Source organism: Artibeus jamaicensis, unplaced genomic scaffold (genome assembly GCF_021234435.1).
Source record: "Artibeus jamaicensis isolate MK-2021 breed Jamaican fruit bat unplaced genomic scaffold, CSHL_Jam_final contig_585, whole genome shotgun sequence".
NCBI classification, from domain to species: Eukaryota; Metazoa; Chordata; class Mammalia; order Chiroptera; family Phyllostomidae; genus Artibeus; species Artibeus jamaicensis.
In genome coordinates this window covers 11,164,816-11,188,444 of record NW_026521894.1, presented here as the reverse complement: position 1 = coordinate 11,188,444, position 23,629 = coordinate 11,164,816, and the positions used below count along the sequence as shown (strand labels likewise).

The following is a 23,629-nucleotide window of genomic DNA, read 5'->3' as shown; positions in this document are numbered from 1 at the left end:
GTCCTTGTTTTCCTAGTTTTTCTCATTGCCAGGCACCTGAGGCTTTCTGCTCTAGTGACTTGCTTTACCTGGCCCATTGTCACTGCCTTGCTTATGTTTGCTTAACTGCTTATCACATATTAAAAAGGACACTAATAGAAAGATGAAATAAGAGCAAGCTGATAGGTAGATAAAGAGCTTATGTCTTCTCTAGACACAAGGGGACATGTACTAGGGCCACACAGGAATAAGGTCTGAGGTTGGGATGATAGAAATCTTATACTAAACTGACAAGACAAATAAAAATAAAATGTACTGGGCTGAAGATACAGTGACTACTAGGACTTTAGGTTGAATCATTGGGCCTTGCCTTAGTAAAGATGCTGCTCCATCTTTAATGGAAGTTTAGGATATTCTTCATAGAGAAGCTTAATAAATGTCTGGCAGTCCTGGCATCCTCTTTCAATAATAAGGTCAATAAAGACTCAAGCCTTATCCATGAGAGTGCCATTTTCATCTCTGCATATCTCCCCCTGGCTAATCACTTTGCCTTCTAATAGGTCATCCAGCAAGACATTTACTGCATTCTGGCCCAGTGAGTACATGAACAGCGTCCTCTTCTGAATCAGGACTTTGTTGGAAACACAAAGATCCCCTATGTGATGAAAACGGCCCTATATCCCTCTCAATTCACCAACAATGAAGCAATCATTTTAGTTTTTTTCAACCAAACATTTCTCTCCATAAGGTTCAGTAGTCTTGAGGAATCATCTAATGACTTTGAATCTTGAGGCATCTACTGTAAGTGATTCTCATTCTAGAATTACCTACATATGGTGACTGAGTAATCTGAGAGAGTTGATTTCACGATTTTTCTGTTAGCTTTCTGAAAATCAGAGGTCATTCTGCTATGACACACTCCAACTTCTTAAATTCAGAAGAGAATGCCAGGCTTTTTCTTTGGAAACTGCTGCTGATACCCATCTTGTGCCCATTCTCAACCTTAGGTGATTCATAGTTTCAAATTCAGGTAACACTAGCCAAGTAACAAGACACCAATAGAATCATACACTCTCCTTGCCTTTACCTTTTACTTAAAAAATGCTGTGAAAGGCTAGCTGAGTTCCCTCTTTTCCTCCTCTTATTCTCTCTCCACGTAAACCATTCAGGTTTAAGTTGTTAATATATCCCTTCACCAAGCCTAATGTGGAAGGCAGCCCTTTCTCAAAGGATTTTTTCCCCATGAGTTCTAATACTAGAAAGACTCACTAGCCCCGGCCTCTCACACTCGTCTTGGGTGTGCAGTTGACATGGCAAGCAAGTTGGCCCCATCTATTTTTTTATATAGGAGATGTAGATGTGTTCAGAGATTGAAAAATAATGATTACCCTTACCTATAATGTTAATATTATTATTTAATAATAAGTGTTTTATTGCTAGGAAATAATTACTAGAAATAAACAATAAAGGACAGTAATTATTGTCATTTCCTGAAATGTTTTTAGATCACTGATCCTTAGCTTACAGCAGACTTGTGCTAATAAAACATTTGCTTCACTGTTTACTGGGACTGAAAAGTAAGAATATAAAACAAAAGAGAAAGCACACACAGAGTTAAATACATGCAATAAAGAGTCATCAGTTCACTGAGTTTTAAATAGAAAGTCAAGCCAGAATACAGAATGTTTTGCCACATAAATGAAGTACTAAGAATTTTTTAATTGTGTTAAAATACACATAACAATAAACTTATCATGTTAACCATTTTAAGTGTTCACGTCAATGGCATTAATTACACGTTGTTGTATAACCACCACCACTGTACACCTCCAGACTCTCTTCATTTTCAGATACAACTATACCCATTATGCAGTAATTCCTCGGTTTTCCCTTCTACCAGCCCTTGGCAAACATCGTTTTACTTTCTGTCACTGTGAATTTGACCAATTTAGCTACCTCATATAAGGGGACTCATACAGTATTTTTCTTTTTGTTACTGACTTATTTCTCTTGAAATGATATCCTAAGCACAGTTGTCCAGACTTTTGGCATCTCTGGGCCACACATTAAATATACAAACACTAATGAAAAATGATAAGAAGAAAAGGTTTTAAGTAAATTTATGATTTTGTGTTGGGCCACCTTCAGAGCCATCCTGAACTACATGTAGCCCGTGGGCCACAGGTTAGATACCTTTCATCCATACTGTAGCGTGTTTCAAAATTCCCTTCCTTTTAAGGCTGAATTTTATACACACCTGCCCACCCCCCCCCCACACACGCATGGCTTATCCATTCATTCACTAGTGGACATTTGGGTTTCTTCTGTCTTTTGGCTATTGTGAATAATGCCTCTGCGAACATGAATGAACAAACATCTATTTAAGACTCTGCTTTAATTTTGCAGTTGTATATACCCAGAATCGGAATTACGAGATCACAGGGTAATTCTATTTTCATTAATTTTGAGGAATAATTACACTGTTTGTTTATAGCTTTCACACTATTTTACATTCCCACTAACAGTGCACAGTTGGTTCCAATTTTTCCACATTATGCATTTTTGTCAGTTTGTTTCAGTAGTACCCATCCTAATGGGTGTGAGGTGAACTGAAACTTCTTGACTTTTTTCCATTGTACTTCACCCAAGGTCCTGGACACCTCCAGCCACAGGAATGATTTGTGTTTCTGTGAAGCAGTTTTGCTTTTAGAAATAAAGGGTTTTTTTTTTTAACGTAAGACTATTTCTCTGCAGATGGTTCAGTTTTAAAATATGCTATGTGGGGAGGGAGGTGGGGATGGCTGGGAGTTGTGGAGTGTAAGTGCAGACAACTGTACTTGAACAACAAAAATAATTTAAAAAAATAAAGTATGCTATGACTGAGGCAGTGACTGAGAATGCAGATTATGGAGCCACAATAATTGAATTAACATTTTAACTGTCAATCTCATGCAAGAAACTTAACTATGCCTTAGTTTTCCCCATGGCCAAATGGGTTTAATGATTATCCTTACATTGTATTGTTTTTGTACTAAATGAATATTTAACAAGTCATTAAAATACTACCTAGCATAAAGTAGAATAAATTACTTAATGTAATTGTGTATGTCCATGCAACAACCCTTATTTACCTCATCAAATAATTCCACATAATTATTCAAAATAAATATTTACTGAGGACCAATTCTATGTATCAAACACTATTATAGATGCTGGGGATATTGTGATGAGAAAACCAAACAAAATTATCTCCCAACAGAATTTACATTGTAATGAAAGAAGTACAAATACACATTAAATGCATTCAAAATACCTTTTGTTAAGAGTAATAGATACTACAAGGAAATAAAGATGGGGTAAACATGGGGGGCCATTGAATTATAGATTGAATGTCCAGAGAAATTAATTCACCATTAATTTATAGCATAGGTTTGACTAAGTATCCCAGAAGTAAACTCCGTGTGGTCAACATATTTGTTGAAAACTATAATAAAATCTAGACACAGTATGCAGATACTAATCTGTTATACTTAGCAAATGTTTTAGAATCAAAAGAAAAAATCTCAGATTTAAAGAATCACATTTTTCACTAATAGCTTATATGTTTGAAATAATTTGGTTTGTACTTAGGTTCTGGGCCAGTTGCCACAGGTCAACTGATCATGAGCCAAGGAATGTTCCACCTGACTGAGGACAGGTGGAGTGGGGAGGGTGCCCTTCTGGTGAGGTAGTCTTCTCTGAAAGGTGAGGGTGCCTCAGACCAGCTGATTTTCCCAAGAGAACGAAGATCCAGTTTATCTTATATTAGTGTGTATTATATCTCTCATTAAAAACAGAAACTCTTTTCAAGTGTGCTATTATCATTTTTTATTAAATCAGTTTTATTGTTATTCTGTTATAGTTGTTCCGATTTTCCCCCTTTGCCTTCCTCCTACCACCCCCTGCTCCTACAGTCAACTTCCACACTGCTGTCTGTGTTTGTGAATCATTCCTACACATTCTTTGTTTAGTCCCTTCCCCTTCTTTCAACCATTGTCCCCATCCTCCCTCCCCTCTAGTCACTGTCAGTCTGTTCCATGTTTCCATGCCTGAATATTGTACATTAGATTCCTCTGATAGGTGAGATCATATGGTATTTGTTTTTCACTGACTGGTCAATTTCACTTAGCATAATGCTCTCCAGTTTCATCTATGCCATCACAAAGGGTAGGAGCTCCTTCTTTCTTTCTGCCATGTAGTATTCCATCCTGTAAATGTACCACAGTTTTTTTCACCCACTCATTTATTGATGGGCACTGTTTCCAGCACATGGGTATTGTAAATAGCACTACTATGAACATAAGAGTTCATAGATTCTTTTGAATTGGTGATTCAGAATTTTTAGGGTATATTTCCAGACATCGTGCAGATTAAACAAAGCCTGCCTTAGGATCACATTTAAACTGCATGCAGGTCACATATTTGTCTTCCATGTTCTTAGAAAATTATTGCATTTATAGTCTTGGAACTAGACTTGGCAATGTGTAATGTAAAATTTTGTACATTTTAACCTATGGTTTCATTAAAGCTTTTTCAACTGTCCCTTCCTATTTCCCCAACCAACCTTGTAGCAAGGTCTGTGTCCTGTTGTCATGGGAAATAATCACAGCAAGGCAGAAATTAGAAATGGCCAGAAGGACACTGGGATCTTGAGAAAGAAAAGGACAATGCACGTGCTCAAAAATAGGAATATTACTGTGGAAAATGAAAAGAACATTGTCCTCAAAATAATATAGTTTTCCTCTCATGGGATGAGTAGAGGCAGAGATGCTTGCGTTTACCAGCCAGTCTGGATCCTGATGGGATGTCCTGACCACAATCAATGGCCAAATCATCCTTCTGGGAAGTAATACTGTAGGCACCAGGATTCTTTATTCTCAGTTTTCTGAAAGCCCAATAGAGAGTTACTAGATGCGAAAGTATATTGCTGGCTTTAGAAATGCAAATGTCAGTGATTATAATGTTTTCATGTAAAAGATAGAATTTTCTTTTTCTCATTTTTCTGGAGACCACTCAAGTATATATAAATCTGGTAATACTCCAAGAAGAGAATGAGGCTCCTACAATAGCTAAAATTGGAATTACTCAGCACTCTGTTGGATACAGATTCAGAATATAACTTGAATTCAGATATAATGATCATAAAATAAGTGCATGATGGACTAAATGATAAACAATGTTTTGTTTCTTTCTCACATCTCTGCTACTCTCCCTTCCTCTCTCCCTAAAATCACTAAAAATAGTTTCAGGTGAGGATTTTTAACAATGTCTATTATTTTAAGACAAAATATATCTCTGTTTTCTGAAGAAGAGTACCAAGTACTAGAGGGTCAGAGACTTGCCCAGCATAAGACCCACTTAACTCTCAACATTAGGCTCTGTGTGAAGTGTTGCTTGCCTTCCATCCAACACTATGGTAGGAAAATGGAAAACATGATCAGGTAAGACAGGACTCAGATCCTACTCTTAAGGAGTTAAAATAATTTGTGGGTGATAAGTCATAAGCATAAGAAAAAATGCATCACAATACAGGAGAACATAGATGAAAAGTACTATATCAGAAAAGGGGGGATTTAATGGTCTGGAGCAGACAGGAAGATTTCATGCAGGTAGTAGGACCTGTTCCTAAAATCTGTAGAGTGAAAAATTTTTCCCAGTGATAAAATGGTACCTGTAGCTTTGCCAATGAGGGAATTGAGTCTTTCAGAAAATAAACCTCTTTCCAAAGATCACAGAGACAGTGAATGTGACTTTAGACAGAATGTGACTTTTTAACAGATTCAACCCTGTTGAATAGCACTGTTTGGGCACCTACTCCTGTAATTGGTAATGAAAGGATTTTCTAGGCCTTTTTCAAGCACCACATAATTCAGATGTCAATACTTCACTGTCTATGAAGAATTACATTCAGGAGTTGGGTCTGAATGTTTGGGACATTGGAGCCAGAAGATAGGAAAAGAGCACCTTGGATTTGGGGTGGAAGGGAGGGTGCAGAGTGGGAAGCAGGGAGTTCGCCTAAATTAGCAGACAGACAGAAGGTGTGGGGCCTTTCACAGGTCAATCACTAGAGTGAAATTTCTATTGTATACCAAAGGTGAGAACTCAGCAGGTGACTTTCTCTAAGACAAAACCCTTGAGATGTAGTGAATCAGAATGATCATGAATCTGTTGTGTTACTTGGCTATTGGCAGAAATTTAAACAAACACACTCCAGAGGGAAGTTTCCTAAGGCCCACTGAAATATCAAGAAATATGATCCCATTAAATAAACATTAAATATATGAATGGACATTTAAAATATACCAATAAGCACCCCCAATGAGTAGAAGTCAGCAGAAATAAGTACCAGTAACCAGAAATTTGGAGGCATAAGGATTTACAAATTTGGGGCTAATCAAATAAAAATATATACATGATCTATGTGGGAAATGCTCAAATAAACCCATAAAGATAGAAATGCACTCATATTATGAAATAATCAGGGAGGACATATAGATGGCCCATATAAAATATTTAAAGAGAAGTTTACAAAATCATGTCAAAATTCAGAATATCAGAATTCCAAAAAATATGGACCCATAGTTAAAGGAAGCACACTTTAGTAAGTATGGAAAATACAAAGAAAGACAACATCTTATAGCAGTCCAATAAGATATACATTATTGTCCCCTTTTTGAACATGAGAAAAAGAAGAATGCAGAGAGCTATTTGTCAAAGATGATTTAAGCCAGTCTAATTCAGGTCATGTATCAAGCATTAGAGAAAGATTCCTTTGTGACTCCCTTCTCATAAAATTAATTGTTTATAAAGAAAATAATAAAATTATAACCTGGCTCATATGGGGTCACGAGCATGCAGAATATAGCTGCATAGTGCACAGTCAGTGCTTCGGTTATGGTTTTATTTGTAGATGGCAAAAACCCTTTTCATTTGGTTAATAGAGAGTGTTTTATTATTAAATTACATACAAGGCAATTATTAATAGGGCTCACTTCCTGATTTGTGTGCCTTTGTATAATACCTTTTCCTTGAGTGTAGGCTAAACCTACTATTTTGATTCTAATAAGTAGGGTATAGCAATCTGACATGATTTTCCCCAAAAATTAAGTAGCAAAAAGACTGCTTTCTATCTTGCTCATATTTTTTTTTCTTATTTGCTCACTCTTATGGAAGCCATATTGTAAGTAGCCCTGTTGAAAAACTCACATATTGAGGAACAGAGCAAAGCCTCTGACCAACAACCAGTGATGAACTGAATCCTGCCCACAGTTAGAATTCAGGTTACCAGGAGTCTGGAAGGAAATCTGACCCTCTGTTGAACCTTCAGATGAGAGCACAGCCCTGGGCGACATCTCGATTGTCACATATTGCTTAGATTTCTATCACATATAAATGGTGAGATAATTGCATGTTGTTTTAAGCCACTGAATTTTGGAGAAACTTGTTATATAGAAGTTGACACTAATGGATGATGTGGTGGATGGCAGATAGAAACTCACTTTCAGAAGCTTAAGAGAAGAATTAGCTAGAGCTTGTAGAGACAGTTACTACACTCAGAAATAACTAGAAAAGCACAGCTTCTGAAATAACTAGGAAAGCTACCCTCAGAGACTGATTAGTCAGAAGGTTAGTGAGTATGTGAGTTTTTCATCCATAGACATTCTTATTTCACATCTATATTTTCCTTACTTCTCACAGGAAATAATCAATCATGAATAACATCATCCACATATCCTTTCTTAATAATTGTGTCATTTCCTATTTCTTCACCATACATATACCCTTACATTTGTCTGTTTTTCTGTCTCTTATGAATATTTGTCTTACAAATACACACAAATATCATTACAATCTATATCTATTTATATCTATCTATATTTATATGCAAATTCTCCACATTGAAATTACTTACAAGAACAAAAGAGAGTACAGCACAAAGGGATGGTCCCCAGGGCTATCTTCCTAAAGGCATAGAGACCAGGTCATTACAAATCTCTATGTTAAGATAAATTTGCAAATTATTTTATACTTCCTACACTAAGACAACACACTTTTTATTCTATCCATCTGGACTGTATAAAGATAACCTTCAGTTTATCCTTAAAACTGGAGCTATTCTAGGTGGTCAGTGCTGGAAATACAGTGTGGTGGCTAGATGCAGTGTGAAAATGGGGTGGGACTGCCCAGTGGATGATTCATACCACGTCTATTCTCTGAGATACCATGAGATTAATACAATAAGAACTCAACCAACAGAAGTTAAAAGTTCGGGGTGGAAATAAATGAATTCTATGCTAACATGTATTAAAAGAAGTCCAGAGTCACCAACTTTGAACCATATGAAAACTATAGTGGCATTAGCAGAAATATAGTTTATTCAATTAAATTTATTCAGCATTTTCTCTCCTCCTTTATTCTCCAGACTGAACAGGGAACCACTTATTTTTTCTCTTGTATTGAAATACAAAATAACTTTAGAAGGGCAAATGTTGGATGGGCAAATTTCCTTCAGGGAGTATATAGACAAAAACTAGATTCTTGAGATTTCCTGTAGAAGAGAGAGATAAATGAGGATCAGTAGCTGTGACAGAAAATGCTCAAGGATAATTCATGTGCTGAGTAGTTCGAACATTATTATATCTCTAATATGTCTTTAATAGCCCCAAATACATCTCTATTAGTCCAAAAAAAGAGAGAGAGGGAAAATGCAAGTAGGTGTATGTTGTGGTTTCCAAACCCAAGCTTGCGCTTATATAACTCTGAACTTGGAAGACCTATATATCTTGGAAAAAAAAGTGAAGTTTACTTTGCTGCATTTATCAAATCTGTGTTAAGATAACTGATGAAATATACATGAAGAGGCTAATTTGGATGGGATACTCTAATTACTCTAATAATTGAAACTTTTTTTTAATTTTTAAAAAATTTTATTGAAATGTAATTAACAAAAAATTATGTTTTAGGTATACAATGTGATGATTTGGTATATATATACACTGTGAAATGATTACCACAATCAAGCCAATTAACACACCCATCACCTCATATAGTTGCATTTTTTTTGTTTGTGGTGAGAACACTTAAGATCTATTCTCTTAGCACATTTCAAATGTACAATACACTATTATTGACTATAATCACCATGCTGTACATTAAATCTCCAGTACTTACTCATCTTTTAACTGGAACTACCATTCTACTCTATTTCTATGGGTTTGGCTCTTTTAGAGTCTCATAAAAGTGAGATCATGCAGTTATTTGTCTTCATGTGTCTGACTTATTTCACTTAGCAAAATGTCCTCCAGTTTCACCAATTCTGATGCAAATGGCAAAATTTTTCTTCTTAAGTCAGAAGAATATTCCATTTTATATGTGTCCCATATTTTCCTTATTCTTTTCATCTATTAACAAGCACTGAGGTTGTTCCTATATCTTGGCTGTTGTGAATAATAACACAATAAACGTGGAAGGGCAGATATCTGATCGAGATAGTAATTTAATTTCCTTTGGACATATACCCAGAGATGAGATTGCTGGGCCATGTGGTAGTTTCTTCCATTTTTAGTCAGTTTTTTTTAGAGATATCCATACTGTTTCCTAGAACACCTGTACCAATTTGCAATCAAATCAAGAGTGTACAGGTTTTCCTCTCTCACACCCTCACCACATTGTTATCTTTAAAACAATGACTCTAGACATTTGGAGAAAGACCGCACTAAACTGTGATACCTAAAGGAGGGACACAAACAAAGCGTGTGCTTTGATTTTGTCACATTGTTTCCTGAAGACAGTTTCCAGGCTGCAGTGCATAGAAGGAGTACCCAAACAAAGCCTAGTCAATTAAGCAGAACTACATTAAAGGTCAGGGGGGTAAGGGAACTTTGGTTTGCAGAATACTGGAGAAGAGGAATTTACACACAAGGAAAGAAAGAGCTCTGAAGATCTGTATAAATGTTATCTCAAGTCTTTGGATAACTACTGGTCTGAATCTGTTACCCAAGTCAGGAAGTAACCATTGAATGGCAGCAGGAAGAAGAATTTTCTAGAACTAATGAGGATTGGGAATAATTTGTGTTCCAATAACCAAAGTGGAAAATGGTTAAAATATATGGGTCAATGTATAAAGTAAATATAGAAAGGTATTGCCTTCATAGTGTGACTAGATTAAGGTTAGAGTAAAACTTCTCTGGACCTATTTGAAAATATCACCAAAACAATCTTTAATTATAGTGACTAATTCCAAAATATTTCACTGAATCCTAAATAAAATACATTACTTAAAGGAGCACCACAAAATCTAATATTCAACAATGTCTTTCCACTAATGCGAAGAGGCAGAAAAATTTTATTCCCTATTAGGAGAAAAACTAATCAACAAAAACAGAGCCATAAATAGCATAGATAATAAAAATAGCAGGGAAGATTGTTTAGTGAGTTATTAGAAGCATGTCCATGTGTTCAAGTAGGTTGAGGCAAATAGTATCATGAAAATAATATAAAAGTATAGTAATAGAACTGTCCAAAATAAAGCACAGAGGAAAAAAAGATTGGAAAAATTATCAGAGCATAAATACAACACCAAACAGAATAACATAATGTGTAATTAAGTCCCAGGAGGAGAGGACAAAGATGGGCAAAAGAATTATGAGAAAAAATTTTCCAAAAAAAACATTAAAAAACTTCAAGGCACTTCATAAAAATATTTGATGAAAACCAGCAATAAAGAAAAAATTTCAGGACAGAGAAAAAAGGCATAATATTCACAGAGCCACACAAATGATAGTAAACTACTCATCAGAAACTATGCAAACCAGAAAAATTCTGGAGAGGTGTCTTTGATGTAGGAAATACAAGATAAAGCAAATCAAAACCAGTTTAACCTAGGTTTCTTAACTCAGCAGAATTTTATTTAAAAAATGAAGACATTTTAGAAAAAATCTCAGAGAATTTATTGTGTGCAGACTCCTACTACAAGAAATATGAAAAGAACTATTTTAGGCAGAAGAACATTATATCAGATGAAACTTTAGATCTACACCATGGAATAAAAAGCATCAAAAATGATAAATATGTGGGAAATATAAAATAAAATTTTCCCATATTTAATCACTACAAAAGAGAATTGATTGGAAGAAGCAAAAATCATAGCAACATATCATGATGTTTATAGTACACACAGAAGTAATATGACAACAGCACAAATTATGAAATGGGGAAACAGACATTTGAGGGCTACTGAAATGGGATTAAGATGCATAATACAATCTCTATAGCAACTACTAAAATAAGCAAATGAAGAAAATAATCCAATAGTGGAAATAAAATGGAATCATAGAAAATGTCAACAAATCTAGAAGAAGACAAAAAAAGAGAAGAAAGGGACCAAAGGACAAATAGAAAAAAAACGTAGTACATAGATTTAAACTAGATTATATTTGTACAATTTAATTATATTTCTGTAATTAAATTATATTTAATTTAAAATAATTTAAATAACCCAATCAAAGGATAGGTTGTCGCATTATATTAAAAAAAGAAAAAGGTAAGTGCCATATTTTGCCATGCATAATGCACAATTTTTGCTCAAATTTTTTTAGGGAAAAATAAGAATGCACATTATACATGGGTAGTACCTGAAGTAACTTGTATATGTTCTTGTGTTTTGTAGTTATTTATTACATGAAATTTTTTGTACCACATGTTCAAAAATAAATTCTAAAATTTCTTTATAAAACAACAAAAATAGGTATCTAAATATAAGTAAATAAATAATTGAATTAAAAAATTAAAATGAAAGATTTTTTTCCTGAAAGTTCAGGCAAAAAACATGTGTGTGCATTATACATAGCAAAATACAGGTATATACTGTTTAAAGGAAACCCATATTAGTATAAAGACACAAATAGACTAACAGTAAAATAATGAATAGATATAGTATGCAAATACTAATCGACAGAAAGATGGAAAGGCTACACGTGAGGTGAAGTTGATTTTAAAACAAGGAATTTCACTTGGAATGAAGATAAAGTTACTAATGACAAATGAGTCAAATCATCAAAAGAACAAATCACTCTTAAATGCATGCACACCTAATAAGAGCTTCAAAATACATGAGAGAAAACCCACTAGATTTAAAGAGAGGAACAAACAAATCCCAAGATGTAGCTGGAGATTTCAACAGTCTTTTTGCAATAATTGATGCCACATGGATTTGGAAATTCAATAAGTATGTAGAAGACTTGAAGAACTCTCTGAACCAATTTGGCTTAAATTTATAAGAAGGATCACATTTTATTTATTTATGTATTAATTGCCAACTCTTTTACTTTTTTCTTTTTTATTGAATTTATGAGACTGACATTGGTTAATAAAGTTATATAGGTTTCGGGTGTACAATTCTATGCCACATCATCTGTATATTGTACTGTGTGTTCACCAGCACAAGTCTCCTTTCATCACCAGTTATCCCCTTAATACCCTCTTTTACATCCCACAACCCCCTTTCCTCTGGTAATCACCATAATGTCTATGTCTATGACGTTTTCTCCTTTTTGTTCAATCCCTTCACATTTTTACCTCCCCCCACAGGCCACCTCCCCTCTGACAGCTGTCAGTCTGTTCTCTATCTATGAGTCTGTTTCTATTTTGTTTATTATATTCTATAAATGAGTGAAATAATATGGTATTTGCCTGTCTCAAACTGGCTTATTTCACTTAGCATAATGCTCTCTAGGTTCCTCCATGCTGTTTTAAAGGGTCAGATTTCTTTCTTTTTTTATAGCCAAGTAGTATTCCATTGTGTTAATGCACCACAACTTTTTTATTCACTCATGTACTAATGGGCACTTAGGCTGCTTCCAAATCCTGGCCATTCTAAATAACACTGCAAATGAACATGGGGGTGCATATATTCTTTCAAATTAGTGTTTGGGTTTCTTTGGATATATTTCTAGAAGTGGAATCACTGGGTCATAAGGCAGTACCATTTTTAATTTTTGAGGAAACTCCATACTGCCTTCCATAATGGCTTCACTAATCTGCATTCCCACCAAGAGTACACAAGGGTTCCCCTTTCTCCACATACTCACCAACACTTGCTGTTTGGTGTGAAAGTTATTTTGGAGTGAAACTTTGAAGTGTCACATTCAAAAATTTGAATTTAAAAATTTGTTACATTTAAACAGACTAAAATATCTATTACTCAATGTAATAAACTTATTTATTGATGTGGATTTCTTAGTCTATACTTCTACTAAGTATTTGGAAAGGGTTTTGACCATAAAAAATTCAATGTGGTAGCTTAAGTACTTGAAAGAGTGACTCATCCAAAGGTTTATGCATGAAATTTAATAGCCTGTGAGCTGCTTTGTGTGATAATGTTTGACTGTGGAACAATGAAAGCATTGTCAACATAAATAAAGGCTACTTGCTAGTGTGCCTTACGCTAGGAACAGATCAATTCTAGTTATCAATACCTGCACACTTAGTCAACCAAACAAGTGGTTTCACTATAGTTAATTCTATCTTCTAAATTAGAGTCATCCCTATTGATGGATACCCTATGCATGTGTTTCCTTGTGTTAGTATGTGTAAATTAATACTTGCTTCAAGTTGGCTTATTAGCCACATTTAAGCCCTTTTCCCTAGCATTACAGAAAATATCTTCGACTTATTTACCTCTATTTATTTTTAATTAATTTTATTATGATATATTTGCACATAATAAAATGTATCCATTTTAGATGTAAGTTCAGTGTGATTTGCTAAATGTATGTACTACCAAAATCTACTCACAGAACATTTGCATTATCTTAACAAGTCAAATTGGAGTCAATTACACCAACCTCAAGCTCAGGGAAACCACTGATCTGATCCCATCACCAAGTATTTTTTTTGGCAGTTCTTCTTTATATCCATATAAATAAAATCATATTGTACACACTATTTATGTAAGTGTTCTTTTGATCTATTAAATGTTATAAAAATTCAATTTTAATATCTAGAACTAGTTTATATCTTTTTATTTCTGAGGAGTATTATGCTAAGTGAATATATGACACTATGTTTATCTATTTACCTGGATATTTGGGTAACTTGTAGGTATTTGCTACCATAGCAATATCCTACTGTGGCTTCAATTTATATTTTTCTTATGATTAAAGTTGTTGAACATCACTTTATGTACTTCTTAGCCATTTGTGTGTATTCTTTCTTATAGTGTCCAGATTATTTGTCCTCCCCCCTTTGTTTTTACTGAGTAGTTTGTTTTCTTAATAAGTTGTAAGTATTCTTCAAATATTCTTGATCAAGAACTTTATTGGATATATGTATTTTCTTCTAAGCTAATGCTTGTCTTTTTCAATTTTATGAATGATATCTTGGGGAACAGAAGATTTAATTTTATAAAACTCAATTTACCTTACTTTCTTAATGTGGTTTGTGATTTTGGGGTTTTGTGCTATGGATTTTAATGGTATGTGTTTTTCTGTCCTTTGACTTACTCATCTCTTTATCTAAAATGTGCTCATTTTAGGGACTTCCACCAAGATGGAGGAGTAGGTGGAAACACCTTGCGTCCACACACAACCAAATCTAAAAATAATAAAGTTTTAACAATAATAAAAGCAACCAAACCACACAGAAAATCGACAATACAAAGTCCGAAAATAACGAAATGCTCAGCTAAACTGGTAAGAGGGGCGAAGCCAGCAATGGAGTGGGTTGGCCAAAAAGATCCCCGGCTGGAGTGGTGCGCAAGCAGCTGAAGGCATGGATCCCAGCTGCAGGCTAGCTATGGGCAGACACAGGGAAGAGGCGCAGCTGGCTGTCTGCAGTCGGTCGAGCATTTGTGTGCAGATAAACCAGTGAAGAGGCGAGCATTGAGACCCCACAGCGCAGGGTATGGGCTCCCACATTTCTGCTCGAATAAACAGGCTGGGGCAAGTGGTAGGACAGACTGGGTGAGCTGAGAGGACGGCCATTGCTCCCTTTCTGACCCCGCCCCCACATACAGCTGTCACAAACCAGCAACTTGGGTGGCCCCGCCCTGGTAAACAACTAAGGCTCCGCTCCTCATACTTAACGGCCCAAACAAACCAAAAATGGCTCAAGAACAACTCAAAGCCCCAGAGCCGATAAATCTAAGTGATGAAGAAATAGCCAAACTTTCAGATGCACAGTTCAAAACACTGGTGATCAGGATGCTCACAGAACTGGTTGATTTTAGTCACAAATTAGAGAAACATATGAAGGCTAAACTAATTGAAATGAATGCTAATGCACAGGAAACCAATAGTAATGGAAAGGAGACTGGTACTCAAATCAAGGGAGTAGACCAGAAGGAAGGAAAAAATGACCAAACCGAAACGAATGAAGAAATAAGAATTCCAAAAAATTAGGAGAGGCTCAGGAACCTCCAGGACATCTTTAAATCTTCCAACATTTGAATTATAGGGGTACCAGAAGGGGAAGAGGAACAGTCACTAGTGGAAACCTTATTTGAACAAATAATAAAAGAGAACTTCCCCATTCTGGCAAAGGAAATAGACTTCCAGGAAATCCAGGAAGCTCAGAGAGTCCCAAAGAAGCTGCATCCAAGAAGGAACACACCAAGGCACATCATCATTACATTAGCCAAGATGAAAATGAAGGAGGGAATCCTAGAAGCAGCAAGAGATTAGGGGACAGTCACCTACAAAGGAGTTCCCATCAGACTATCAGCGGATTTCTCAAAAGAGACTTTACAGGCAAGAAGGGGCTAGAAAGAGGTATTCCAAGTCATGAAAACCAAAGACCTACAACCAAGATTGCTCTATCCAGCAAAGCTTTCATTTAGAATGGAAGGACAGATAAAGTGCTTCTCAGATAAGACCAAATTTAAGGAGTTCATCATGACCAAGCCCTTATTATATGAAATTTTAAAGGGACTTACCTAAAAAAAAGATAAAAAAGATGAACAGTGAAAGGACAGCCAACTCACAGTTATCAACAACCACACCTAAAACAAAAGCAAACTAAAAGGTCAGCTAGATCAGGAGCAGAACCATAGAAATGAAGATCCCATGGAGGGTCAGCAACAGGGGAGTGGGAGAAGGAGAAGGGGGGAGAAGGTACAGAAAATAAGTAGCATAGACAGTAGATAGAAAATAGATAGGGGGAGGGTAAGAATAGTAGGGGAAATACAGAATCTAAAGTACTTGAGACACATGTTCATGAACTAAAGGGGGGGAATGATGGGGGAAGGGTCTGCAGGGTGGAGGAGAATGGAGGGGGTAATAGAACAAATGTAATGGCATAATCAATGAAAAAAGTTAAAAAAAAAAGAAATTCTCTCTGTTCCAGAGAAACCGAGAAAAGTTTTACCTTCTAACAGGTCATCGTCAAAGCTGGACTGATTAAGACTAAGGTGAGATTCTAGGACCAAATATCCTAAGCTTCAGCATTTGGTTCAGGATTCCAGGAAAATTCCATCTTATCCTAAGGTTATCTACAGCCAAAAAAATCTACAGAAAGTGTTGGACATACTCTAGGGATGGGTTAGAGTGTACATGGTTTTTGTTTTGTGGCTTTGTCTTCCAAACTAGACCTTTGTTTGTGAAGATACATTAAATAACAACATGAGGTTTACTTGTTTTTAACAAGTACAATTCCTCAATGGTAGAAGATATTACCAATAAAAAAAGAAGTTGATCCAAAACACTTTGTTCAATATATATTGCTGTACTATGTAGGCTTTTAATGTAAAGGTCAGTTTGTAAGTTATTTCTATTTTTCAATTTCTAATGTAACAATTGACTGGATATGTATGATTGCATTTATATAGAAACAGATATATATATATATCTTAAATATGATATATATATATATATCATATATATATCTTAAATATGATATATATATATCATATTTAAGTTACCAGTGATCATATTGACAGCTGTTGTAAAAATATAGGAAAAACATACAAATTGTTGAATTCTGTCCAGAATTCTGTCTCAATCATTTGTTTGTTTGGTTCAATAACTATCTACCTGTAATTGTATTCTCTTTATTTCAAGACTGAATACATAAAGAAAAACACCTCCAAAAAATAAAATAAAAATAAAAAAGAAATAAAATGTGCTCATTTTAGACACCATAAAATTGTTTTACTTTTTTATTTGCTCTACAATTTATGTCTTTTATTTAGAGTACATAGATGAATTATAACTAGTTATGTTTAAATTATTGTACACACTTAAATTATATTTCATATAATTCAGTTTGAACCTGACATCTTGCTGGTTGTTTCCTATGTCTCATCTGTTACTTTTTCTGCTTTCTTTGGCTTGTTGATTAATTCTCTTTAGTATTTATTTTACCTGTTATTAGTTATACAGATATTTCTTAGACATTATTATAGATTTTACAATATACACCTTTAATTTATTACATTCTACCTTCAAATGCTATTCTTACATATAGTTTGTAGCAATATACTTTCAATTTCCCCATCCAGTGCATTCCTGCTATAATGCATTTAAATTCTTAATGTTACAAGTCTTGTGATACCTTATAGTTTTACTTTAAACAATTATCTTTAAGATAATTTTTTAATGAAAATAAAAGGTCTTTAAAAAGCATGGGGCTTCTCATTGCGTGGATGTAAATTTCCTGGGGCCATTTGTCTCACACCTGAAGAATTTCTTTTGTCTGCATTTTCTTCTCATTTCTTTATGCACCATAGGTGTGCTGTATTACCTCTCTTATTTTGTTTGGGTTTGTAAGTGTATTTCATCTTTATTTTTAAATAACATTTGCTGGAAACAGTAGTCTAGGCTATTTTCCCTTTAGTATTTTAAAAATTGATATTTCACTGTACTCTGTGTTGCAATTTTCCTGACAATGTTTGTAGTCATTTTTAAGTGTTTGTTCCCCTATATGTAATTTGTCCTTCTCCTGTGGCTTAAAAAATTTACCAGAATTTGGGAATTTAATTTATTTTTAATTCTATGAGTTCATAATTTTTAATATTTTTAAAAATATGCTGGAAATTATTTATTTGAATATTTGTGGCCTCTCCTTCTAGATATCCAATTACCTAGATATTTGTTAAATCACCTTTTATTATCCCACAGACTACTGTTCTCTTTCCCTGTGTGCTATAGCTTGACTAGTTTCAATTGCTAAGATTTTAATTTCTGTTTATTTTCAACATTTTTATTATGCAGTTAAGTATATCTAATAAATCTTTACTTCATTTATTATCTTTTTAAGCACTTCAGATTCAATTTGGAGTTTTCAATGTATTTCATTATCTCTCTTTATGATTATGGTTTTCTTAATATCACCAAGCCCACTTTTGATATTCTTTTAAAGTATTTATCTAATTTCATAATTTTTGTCAATTTATATTTGATAACTCTTCTGTGGTATCAAGTAACACTTTGATGATTGTTTAAATGTGTAGTAGTTTTTCATATGTTGCCAGATATATATTTAAGATATTACATATTTATGCATTTGGAATTAAAGATTTGTATTGACACTTGCTTTAGCAGAAATTCTGTTTATTTGTATATCAGTTTCATTATTTCAAGACTTATTTTTAAAGCATTGGTAAGGAAGGTCTAGAACTGCTTTTATCCCAGGATGTTTTACTTCCACTACAAAGGGGTGACCACTGTGGTAACTACTTATTGATTTGAGTGTCCACTGAGCCCTATCTATTTGGCATAGTTAAAACTCAAATATCTACCAATGCTGTGCAAATCATATGGATTATTGATTATACAATTCCTAAACAGTGGGCTCCTGATCATTCTATAAAAGTGGAGGTTGGTATTCATTCAGAGACTCAAAGGACCACTCTAGCTATTCCAAGGTCTTTCTCTGCTTATACCTGTCACTTCTACAATTTAATTTTTCACATTTCAGCTGCTTCAACCTCCCTGAAATTGAGTTCTGTCTTCTCATGATTCTGCTGTATTTTGCTTGTTTTCCATCCTTGCACTTTGTAATGGAAATTTTGTTCTAGCATAATACAGTATGATATAGGCATAATTTTATGGTTTACCTCCTCTTTATGTGTTTTTCTTCTCTTAGCACAAGGAGTCCCTAACTTCATATTGTCCAATACCTAATAACACCATTTGAAGTTATTTTTGGCCTAGTTCTTGCATTATTTATGGCAAAAAGAAAATACCAGTCACTGGACCATGACCAAAAGATGAAATTTACTTTTGATAGATATTAGAAGGCAAGAGTACAGCAACAAACACTAAATATTGTGTAGTTTATTTGTGTATAATCTGTCACCACTCTGTTCACTGCTTTGGTTGGTTTTCTGATTTGCTAATATTAGCTATGGGTACTTACTATTTTAATTGCCTGGAAAGAGGTAAAAATATCGGGTCATAGTTTGTCTTTCAAGTGTAGGCATCTGGGCTTTAACACCTGGTTCTTCAAATGATCGTTGAACCTGAAAATACAACGAAAGTTTTAGGTCCTGCCACTTGAGCAGAGAGCACAGAACCCATTATACCATTCACCATTATGAGGATGGATGGAGTTGAGGATACCTGTAGAGATGTCAAAGGTTTATAACAATCCTACAAAGGAACTGAGCCCTTGATCATGCTGTCAACTCCCCATTCACACCCATAACCCGATATCGTAAATCAGAGCCTAAAATTACCTTTAAATAAACTTCCACTTAATCCAAAACATAAGACTCAAGGTCCAGAGATCTTCCCAGTATTGACTTCTAGGCTTTGTGTTTTCCCAAATTCCTTATGTTAAGGCCATAGCTCTTCATATTTCAGAATGTGACCGATTTAAAGATAGGGCCTTTCAAGTGGTGATTCAGCTGAAATGAGGCCGTTAGGGTATTTCAAATCCAATATGATTAATGTCTTCTATAAGAAGAAGAAGAAATGAAGGAGACACAGAAATTTGGACATAAAGAGACAGAGAAAAGATCATGTGAGGATATAGCAAGAAGGAGGCAATCTGCAAGCCAAGAAGACACCTCGGAAGAAACCAACCCTGTCGACACCTTGATCTTGCACTTCCAGCCTCCAGAACTGTGAGAAATAAGTTACTGTTGTTTAACTATGTCAGCTGTAGCAAATGAACATACCCACTAACCTCAGTTATCCAATTAACTCTCTTTCTGATCCCCAGATTTGAAAAAATAAGAGTACTATATGACATATAATAAACTGCACATATTCAAAGTGAACAATTGCATAAATTTTGACATATATGTATACCAGTAAATTATCACCTCAATTAATGTAATAAACAGGTCCATCACCTTCAAAAGTTTTTCCATGAACTTTGACAATACCTTCTTCTCTAAAAGCACCCCGTCACACATTTTCAAGCGAGTAATGAATACTTTATAACCTACATTTGTCAACATAGGTTAGTTTGTATTATTTAGAATTTCATATAAATAATATCCTAAAGTAGGTAGAGTTTTTTATTTCACTCTTCTACTCAGCATAATTACTTTTAATTCACCCATGAAAATATATACCTTAATAGTTTGTTCCTTTTTAATGCTGAGTAGTAGTCCACTGTATAAATACAATACACCATCAATTACTTGTTCTTCCAACTGTTAGTGGGCATTTAATTTATTTCTGGTTTGAGCTACTACAAATACAGCTGTTACAAATATTCATATTTAAGTATTTGACTGTGATCCTATACTTCCTTTTCTCTTGGGTAAATATGTAGAAAAGAAAGAGTTGGATTATGTGGTAGGTGCATGATTACCTATTTGAGAATCTTTTGAAATATTTTCCCAAATAAATGTGTGTTCTGTCTTTTTAATTTATTCACTAACATGGTATTTATTTTAATTATTTTAGTTTTAATTTGCTTTCTTTCTCATTACTTATGAACATCTTTATACATATTAATTTGCTATGAGTTTTGTGTGTATGTGAAATGTCTACTAAAAATTTCAAATATTTGTGGAATTTCTAATCTTCCCAGTATTGACATTTAATTTGTTTTCATATAGTTTAAAGAATATATTTTGTATTACTTGAAACACTTTAGAATCATCGAGACTTGTTTTATGTCCCAAACGACAGTTTATTTGGTACATATTCCATATACACTTGAAAGAATTGTGAATTCTACTACTGCTGATTGGAATGCTCTAACCATAACAGCTGGGTCAAGTTGTTTATGTTGTTCGTATCTTCTAGATCTTCTTTGGATTTTTGCGCCCTTTTCTCATCAATTATTCAAAGAAGCATAATAAAATATCTGGCTCTGGGTTTGTCTATTTCTCCATGCAGTTTCTTCTATTTTTGCTTCCTGTATATTAAAATCATTTTAAGTGCCTAAGTATTTAGAATTATATTTGTTCCATCAATTGATATTACCTTTCTACACATTTTTATTCTGCTAATATTCTCTGATACATAATTTACTTTATACCTGAATCTAATAATCTATTCCAGTTTATTGTTGATTAGAGTTAATATAGTACACTTTCCCATCATTGTACTTTTAACCTATTTGTCTCATTATTTATAAAGTGTTTTTGATGTGTGGAGCATATATTTGTCTCTTTTTTACGTAGTGTCTTTATGTCTAATATGTAATTGGTGTGTTTAGACCATCTACATTTAATACGGTTGTTAATAAAGTTAGGTTTAAATTTTGCTACTCTAAGAAATATATACTATCTGTTATTTTTTCCTTTTTGTGCTGTCTAGTTAAGTATTGTTATAACTGTGTTTTATGGCCTTTGTTAGATTATTAGCTATAATCTCTTATTTTTGTTCTTATTCATCTTATTCACAGTTTATAATACATAAATTTAACATCATAATCTCACCACAAGTGTTATCACTTTTGTTTAAACAATCAAATTTTCTCTTAAGGAAAGTTTTTAAAGGAAAACATGTATATTGGCTCATGTAGATACTATTTTCAGTGTTTTTATCCCCTTTTATAAATCTGTATTTTCATATGGTATCACTTTTCTTCTGTGGATTAACTTCCGCTGACATTTCTTGTAGTGTCATCTGCTGGCGATGTAATATTTTAGCTTCAGTGTGGCTGACAAGTCTGTACTTTGCCTTTGTTTATAAAAATAATTTTATGTTTTTATGAACTTAGAGTTTTAGGATGGCTTTTTTGTGTCTTCACTGCCATTTTCTAGCACAAATTGTTTCTGATAATCTGCTTCGGTATTTACTTTATTTCTCTGTATTTTGTCTCTTTTATTCTTTTTACTTTTAGGAATATCTTTACCAATGGTTTAGAAAATTTAGACCAATATGGGCCTGCCGCATTTATTCTACATGTTTAATACTTCAGGCTTGTTATCCTTCTTAAATCTATACATTTATAGATTTCATTACAATTAAAGAAAATTTAGCTATTCTTTCTTCAAATATTATTTTTTCCTTTCCCTTTAGGACACAACTTAAATGTATCTTAGGTCTTTGGAACTGATCTCTCAGTTCATTGATGCTATGTTTATTTTTATTGTATTTTTGTTGTTTTCTGTGATTCATCTTGCATTATTTCAAGTTCATTATTTGTTTTTTTATAATATCTAATTTGCTACTAATCCTATTCAGTGTATTTTTAGCTTACACTTTCTAGTTTGTCTATCTCAAAATAAAATTTAGATCTTTTATTATATTCCATGCTGCTACTTAACTTATATAACATATGGAATACTATTTATTGTGCTTTTCTGTTACTCCTAATAACTGTGCCAGTTATTATTCAGTTTTGATTATTCTGCTGATGATGGGTTTTATTTTCCTTGATTCTTTCCATACTTGGTAATTTTTATTTGATGTCATATATTTTGAATATTATATTTTCAAGTGCTGAATATTTTTGTGTATATTTTTGTGTTTTGTTCTTGGATTCAGTGCGTTACTTGGGAACAGTTTGGTCCTCTTGGGTATTGGTTTTAGATCTGTTTGGAATGACCAAAGAATTATTTATTTCAGAGTCCTTTATTCCTTATGACTTAGGTAAGACCTCCCTGAATAGACTGCATACAAAGCAAAATATTTTCCCAATCAGGATGGTTTCAGTGGGCACTATCCCAAGCTATGTATGAGTACCATAGTATTTTTTCCTTTAATACATTACGGTAGTTTTTTTTTCCCCAACTCAGTAGTTTACATACACACACTGAGCATGCTTTTCTAAATACTTCATAGGGACCCTCTGAAGATCTCCAGAATTCTTTCCTTGCATAGATCTCTCTTTGGTATTCTGTTCTGTGAACTCAAACCATTTTGTTCTCCCTAGACTATCAGCTCTGTCTCTTCAACTGTATGAATCCACCAGGTTCTGTCTTGTTTTTGCCTCCCTGTGCAGTGGCCTAGAAACTCTATCAAAACAGCAAGTTAATGTAATTTTAGGTCTCACTGTTGTTTGCTTGTTATTTCTCAGAAATCAGTATTCTTCATTGCCTGATGTCTAGTGTGTTAAAAAACTGTTGCTGCATGTATTTGGTTTTGGTTTTTCTTTTTTTTCTTTTAGACAAGAGTCTAAATCTACTCTTCATTAGGTTATCTTTGCTAAAAGCAGGCCTCTCTGACTCTTAGATTTTAACTACAAATTTTCATGCCAGGGTTTA

General features: G+C 34.0%; 1 protein-coding gene across 3 annotated transcripts in view; it reads right to left on the bottom strand.

Moving 5' to 3' along the window:
• Nucleotides 1-8,378: 8,378 nt before the first annotated feature.
• LOC119060734 (caspase-13-like) overlaps nt 8,379-23,629 on the bottom strand; it is a 31,055-nt gene continuing 15,804 nt past the window's right edge. The window contains exons 8-9 of one of the 3 annotated variants that reach the window (XM_037160978.2): nt 19,372-19,474; nt 8,379-8,566 (exon numbers count right to left, since the gene is read on the bottom strand). In XM_037160978.2, coding sequence (XP_037016873.2) covers nt 19,376-19,474 — 99 coding nt within the window. In that variant the 3' untranslated portion in view covers nt 8,379-8,566; nt 19,372-19,375. Of the gene's footprint in view, nt 8,567-19,371; nt 19,475-19,690; nt 19,911-23,629 lie in introns of those variants that run through there. The other 2 variants (XM_037160990.2, XR_005084649.2) reach the window with 2 other exon arrangements.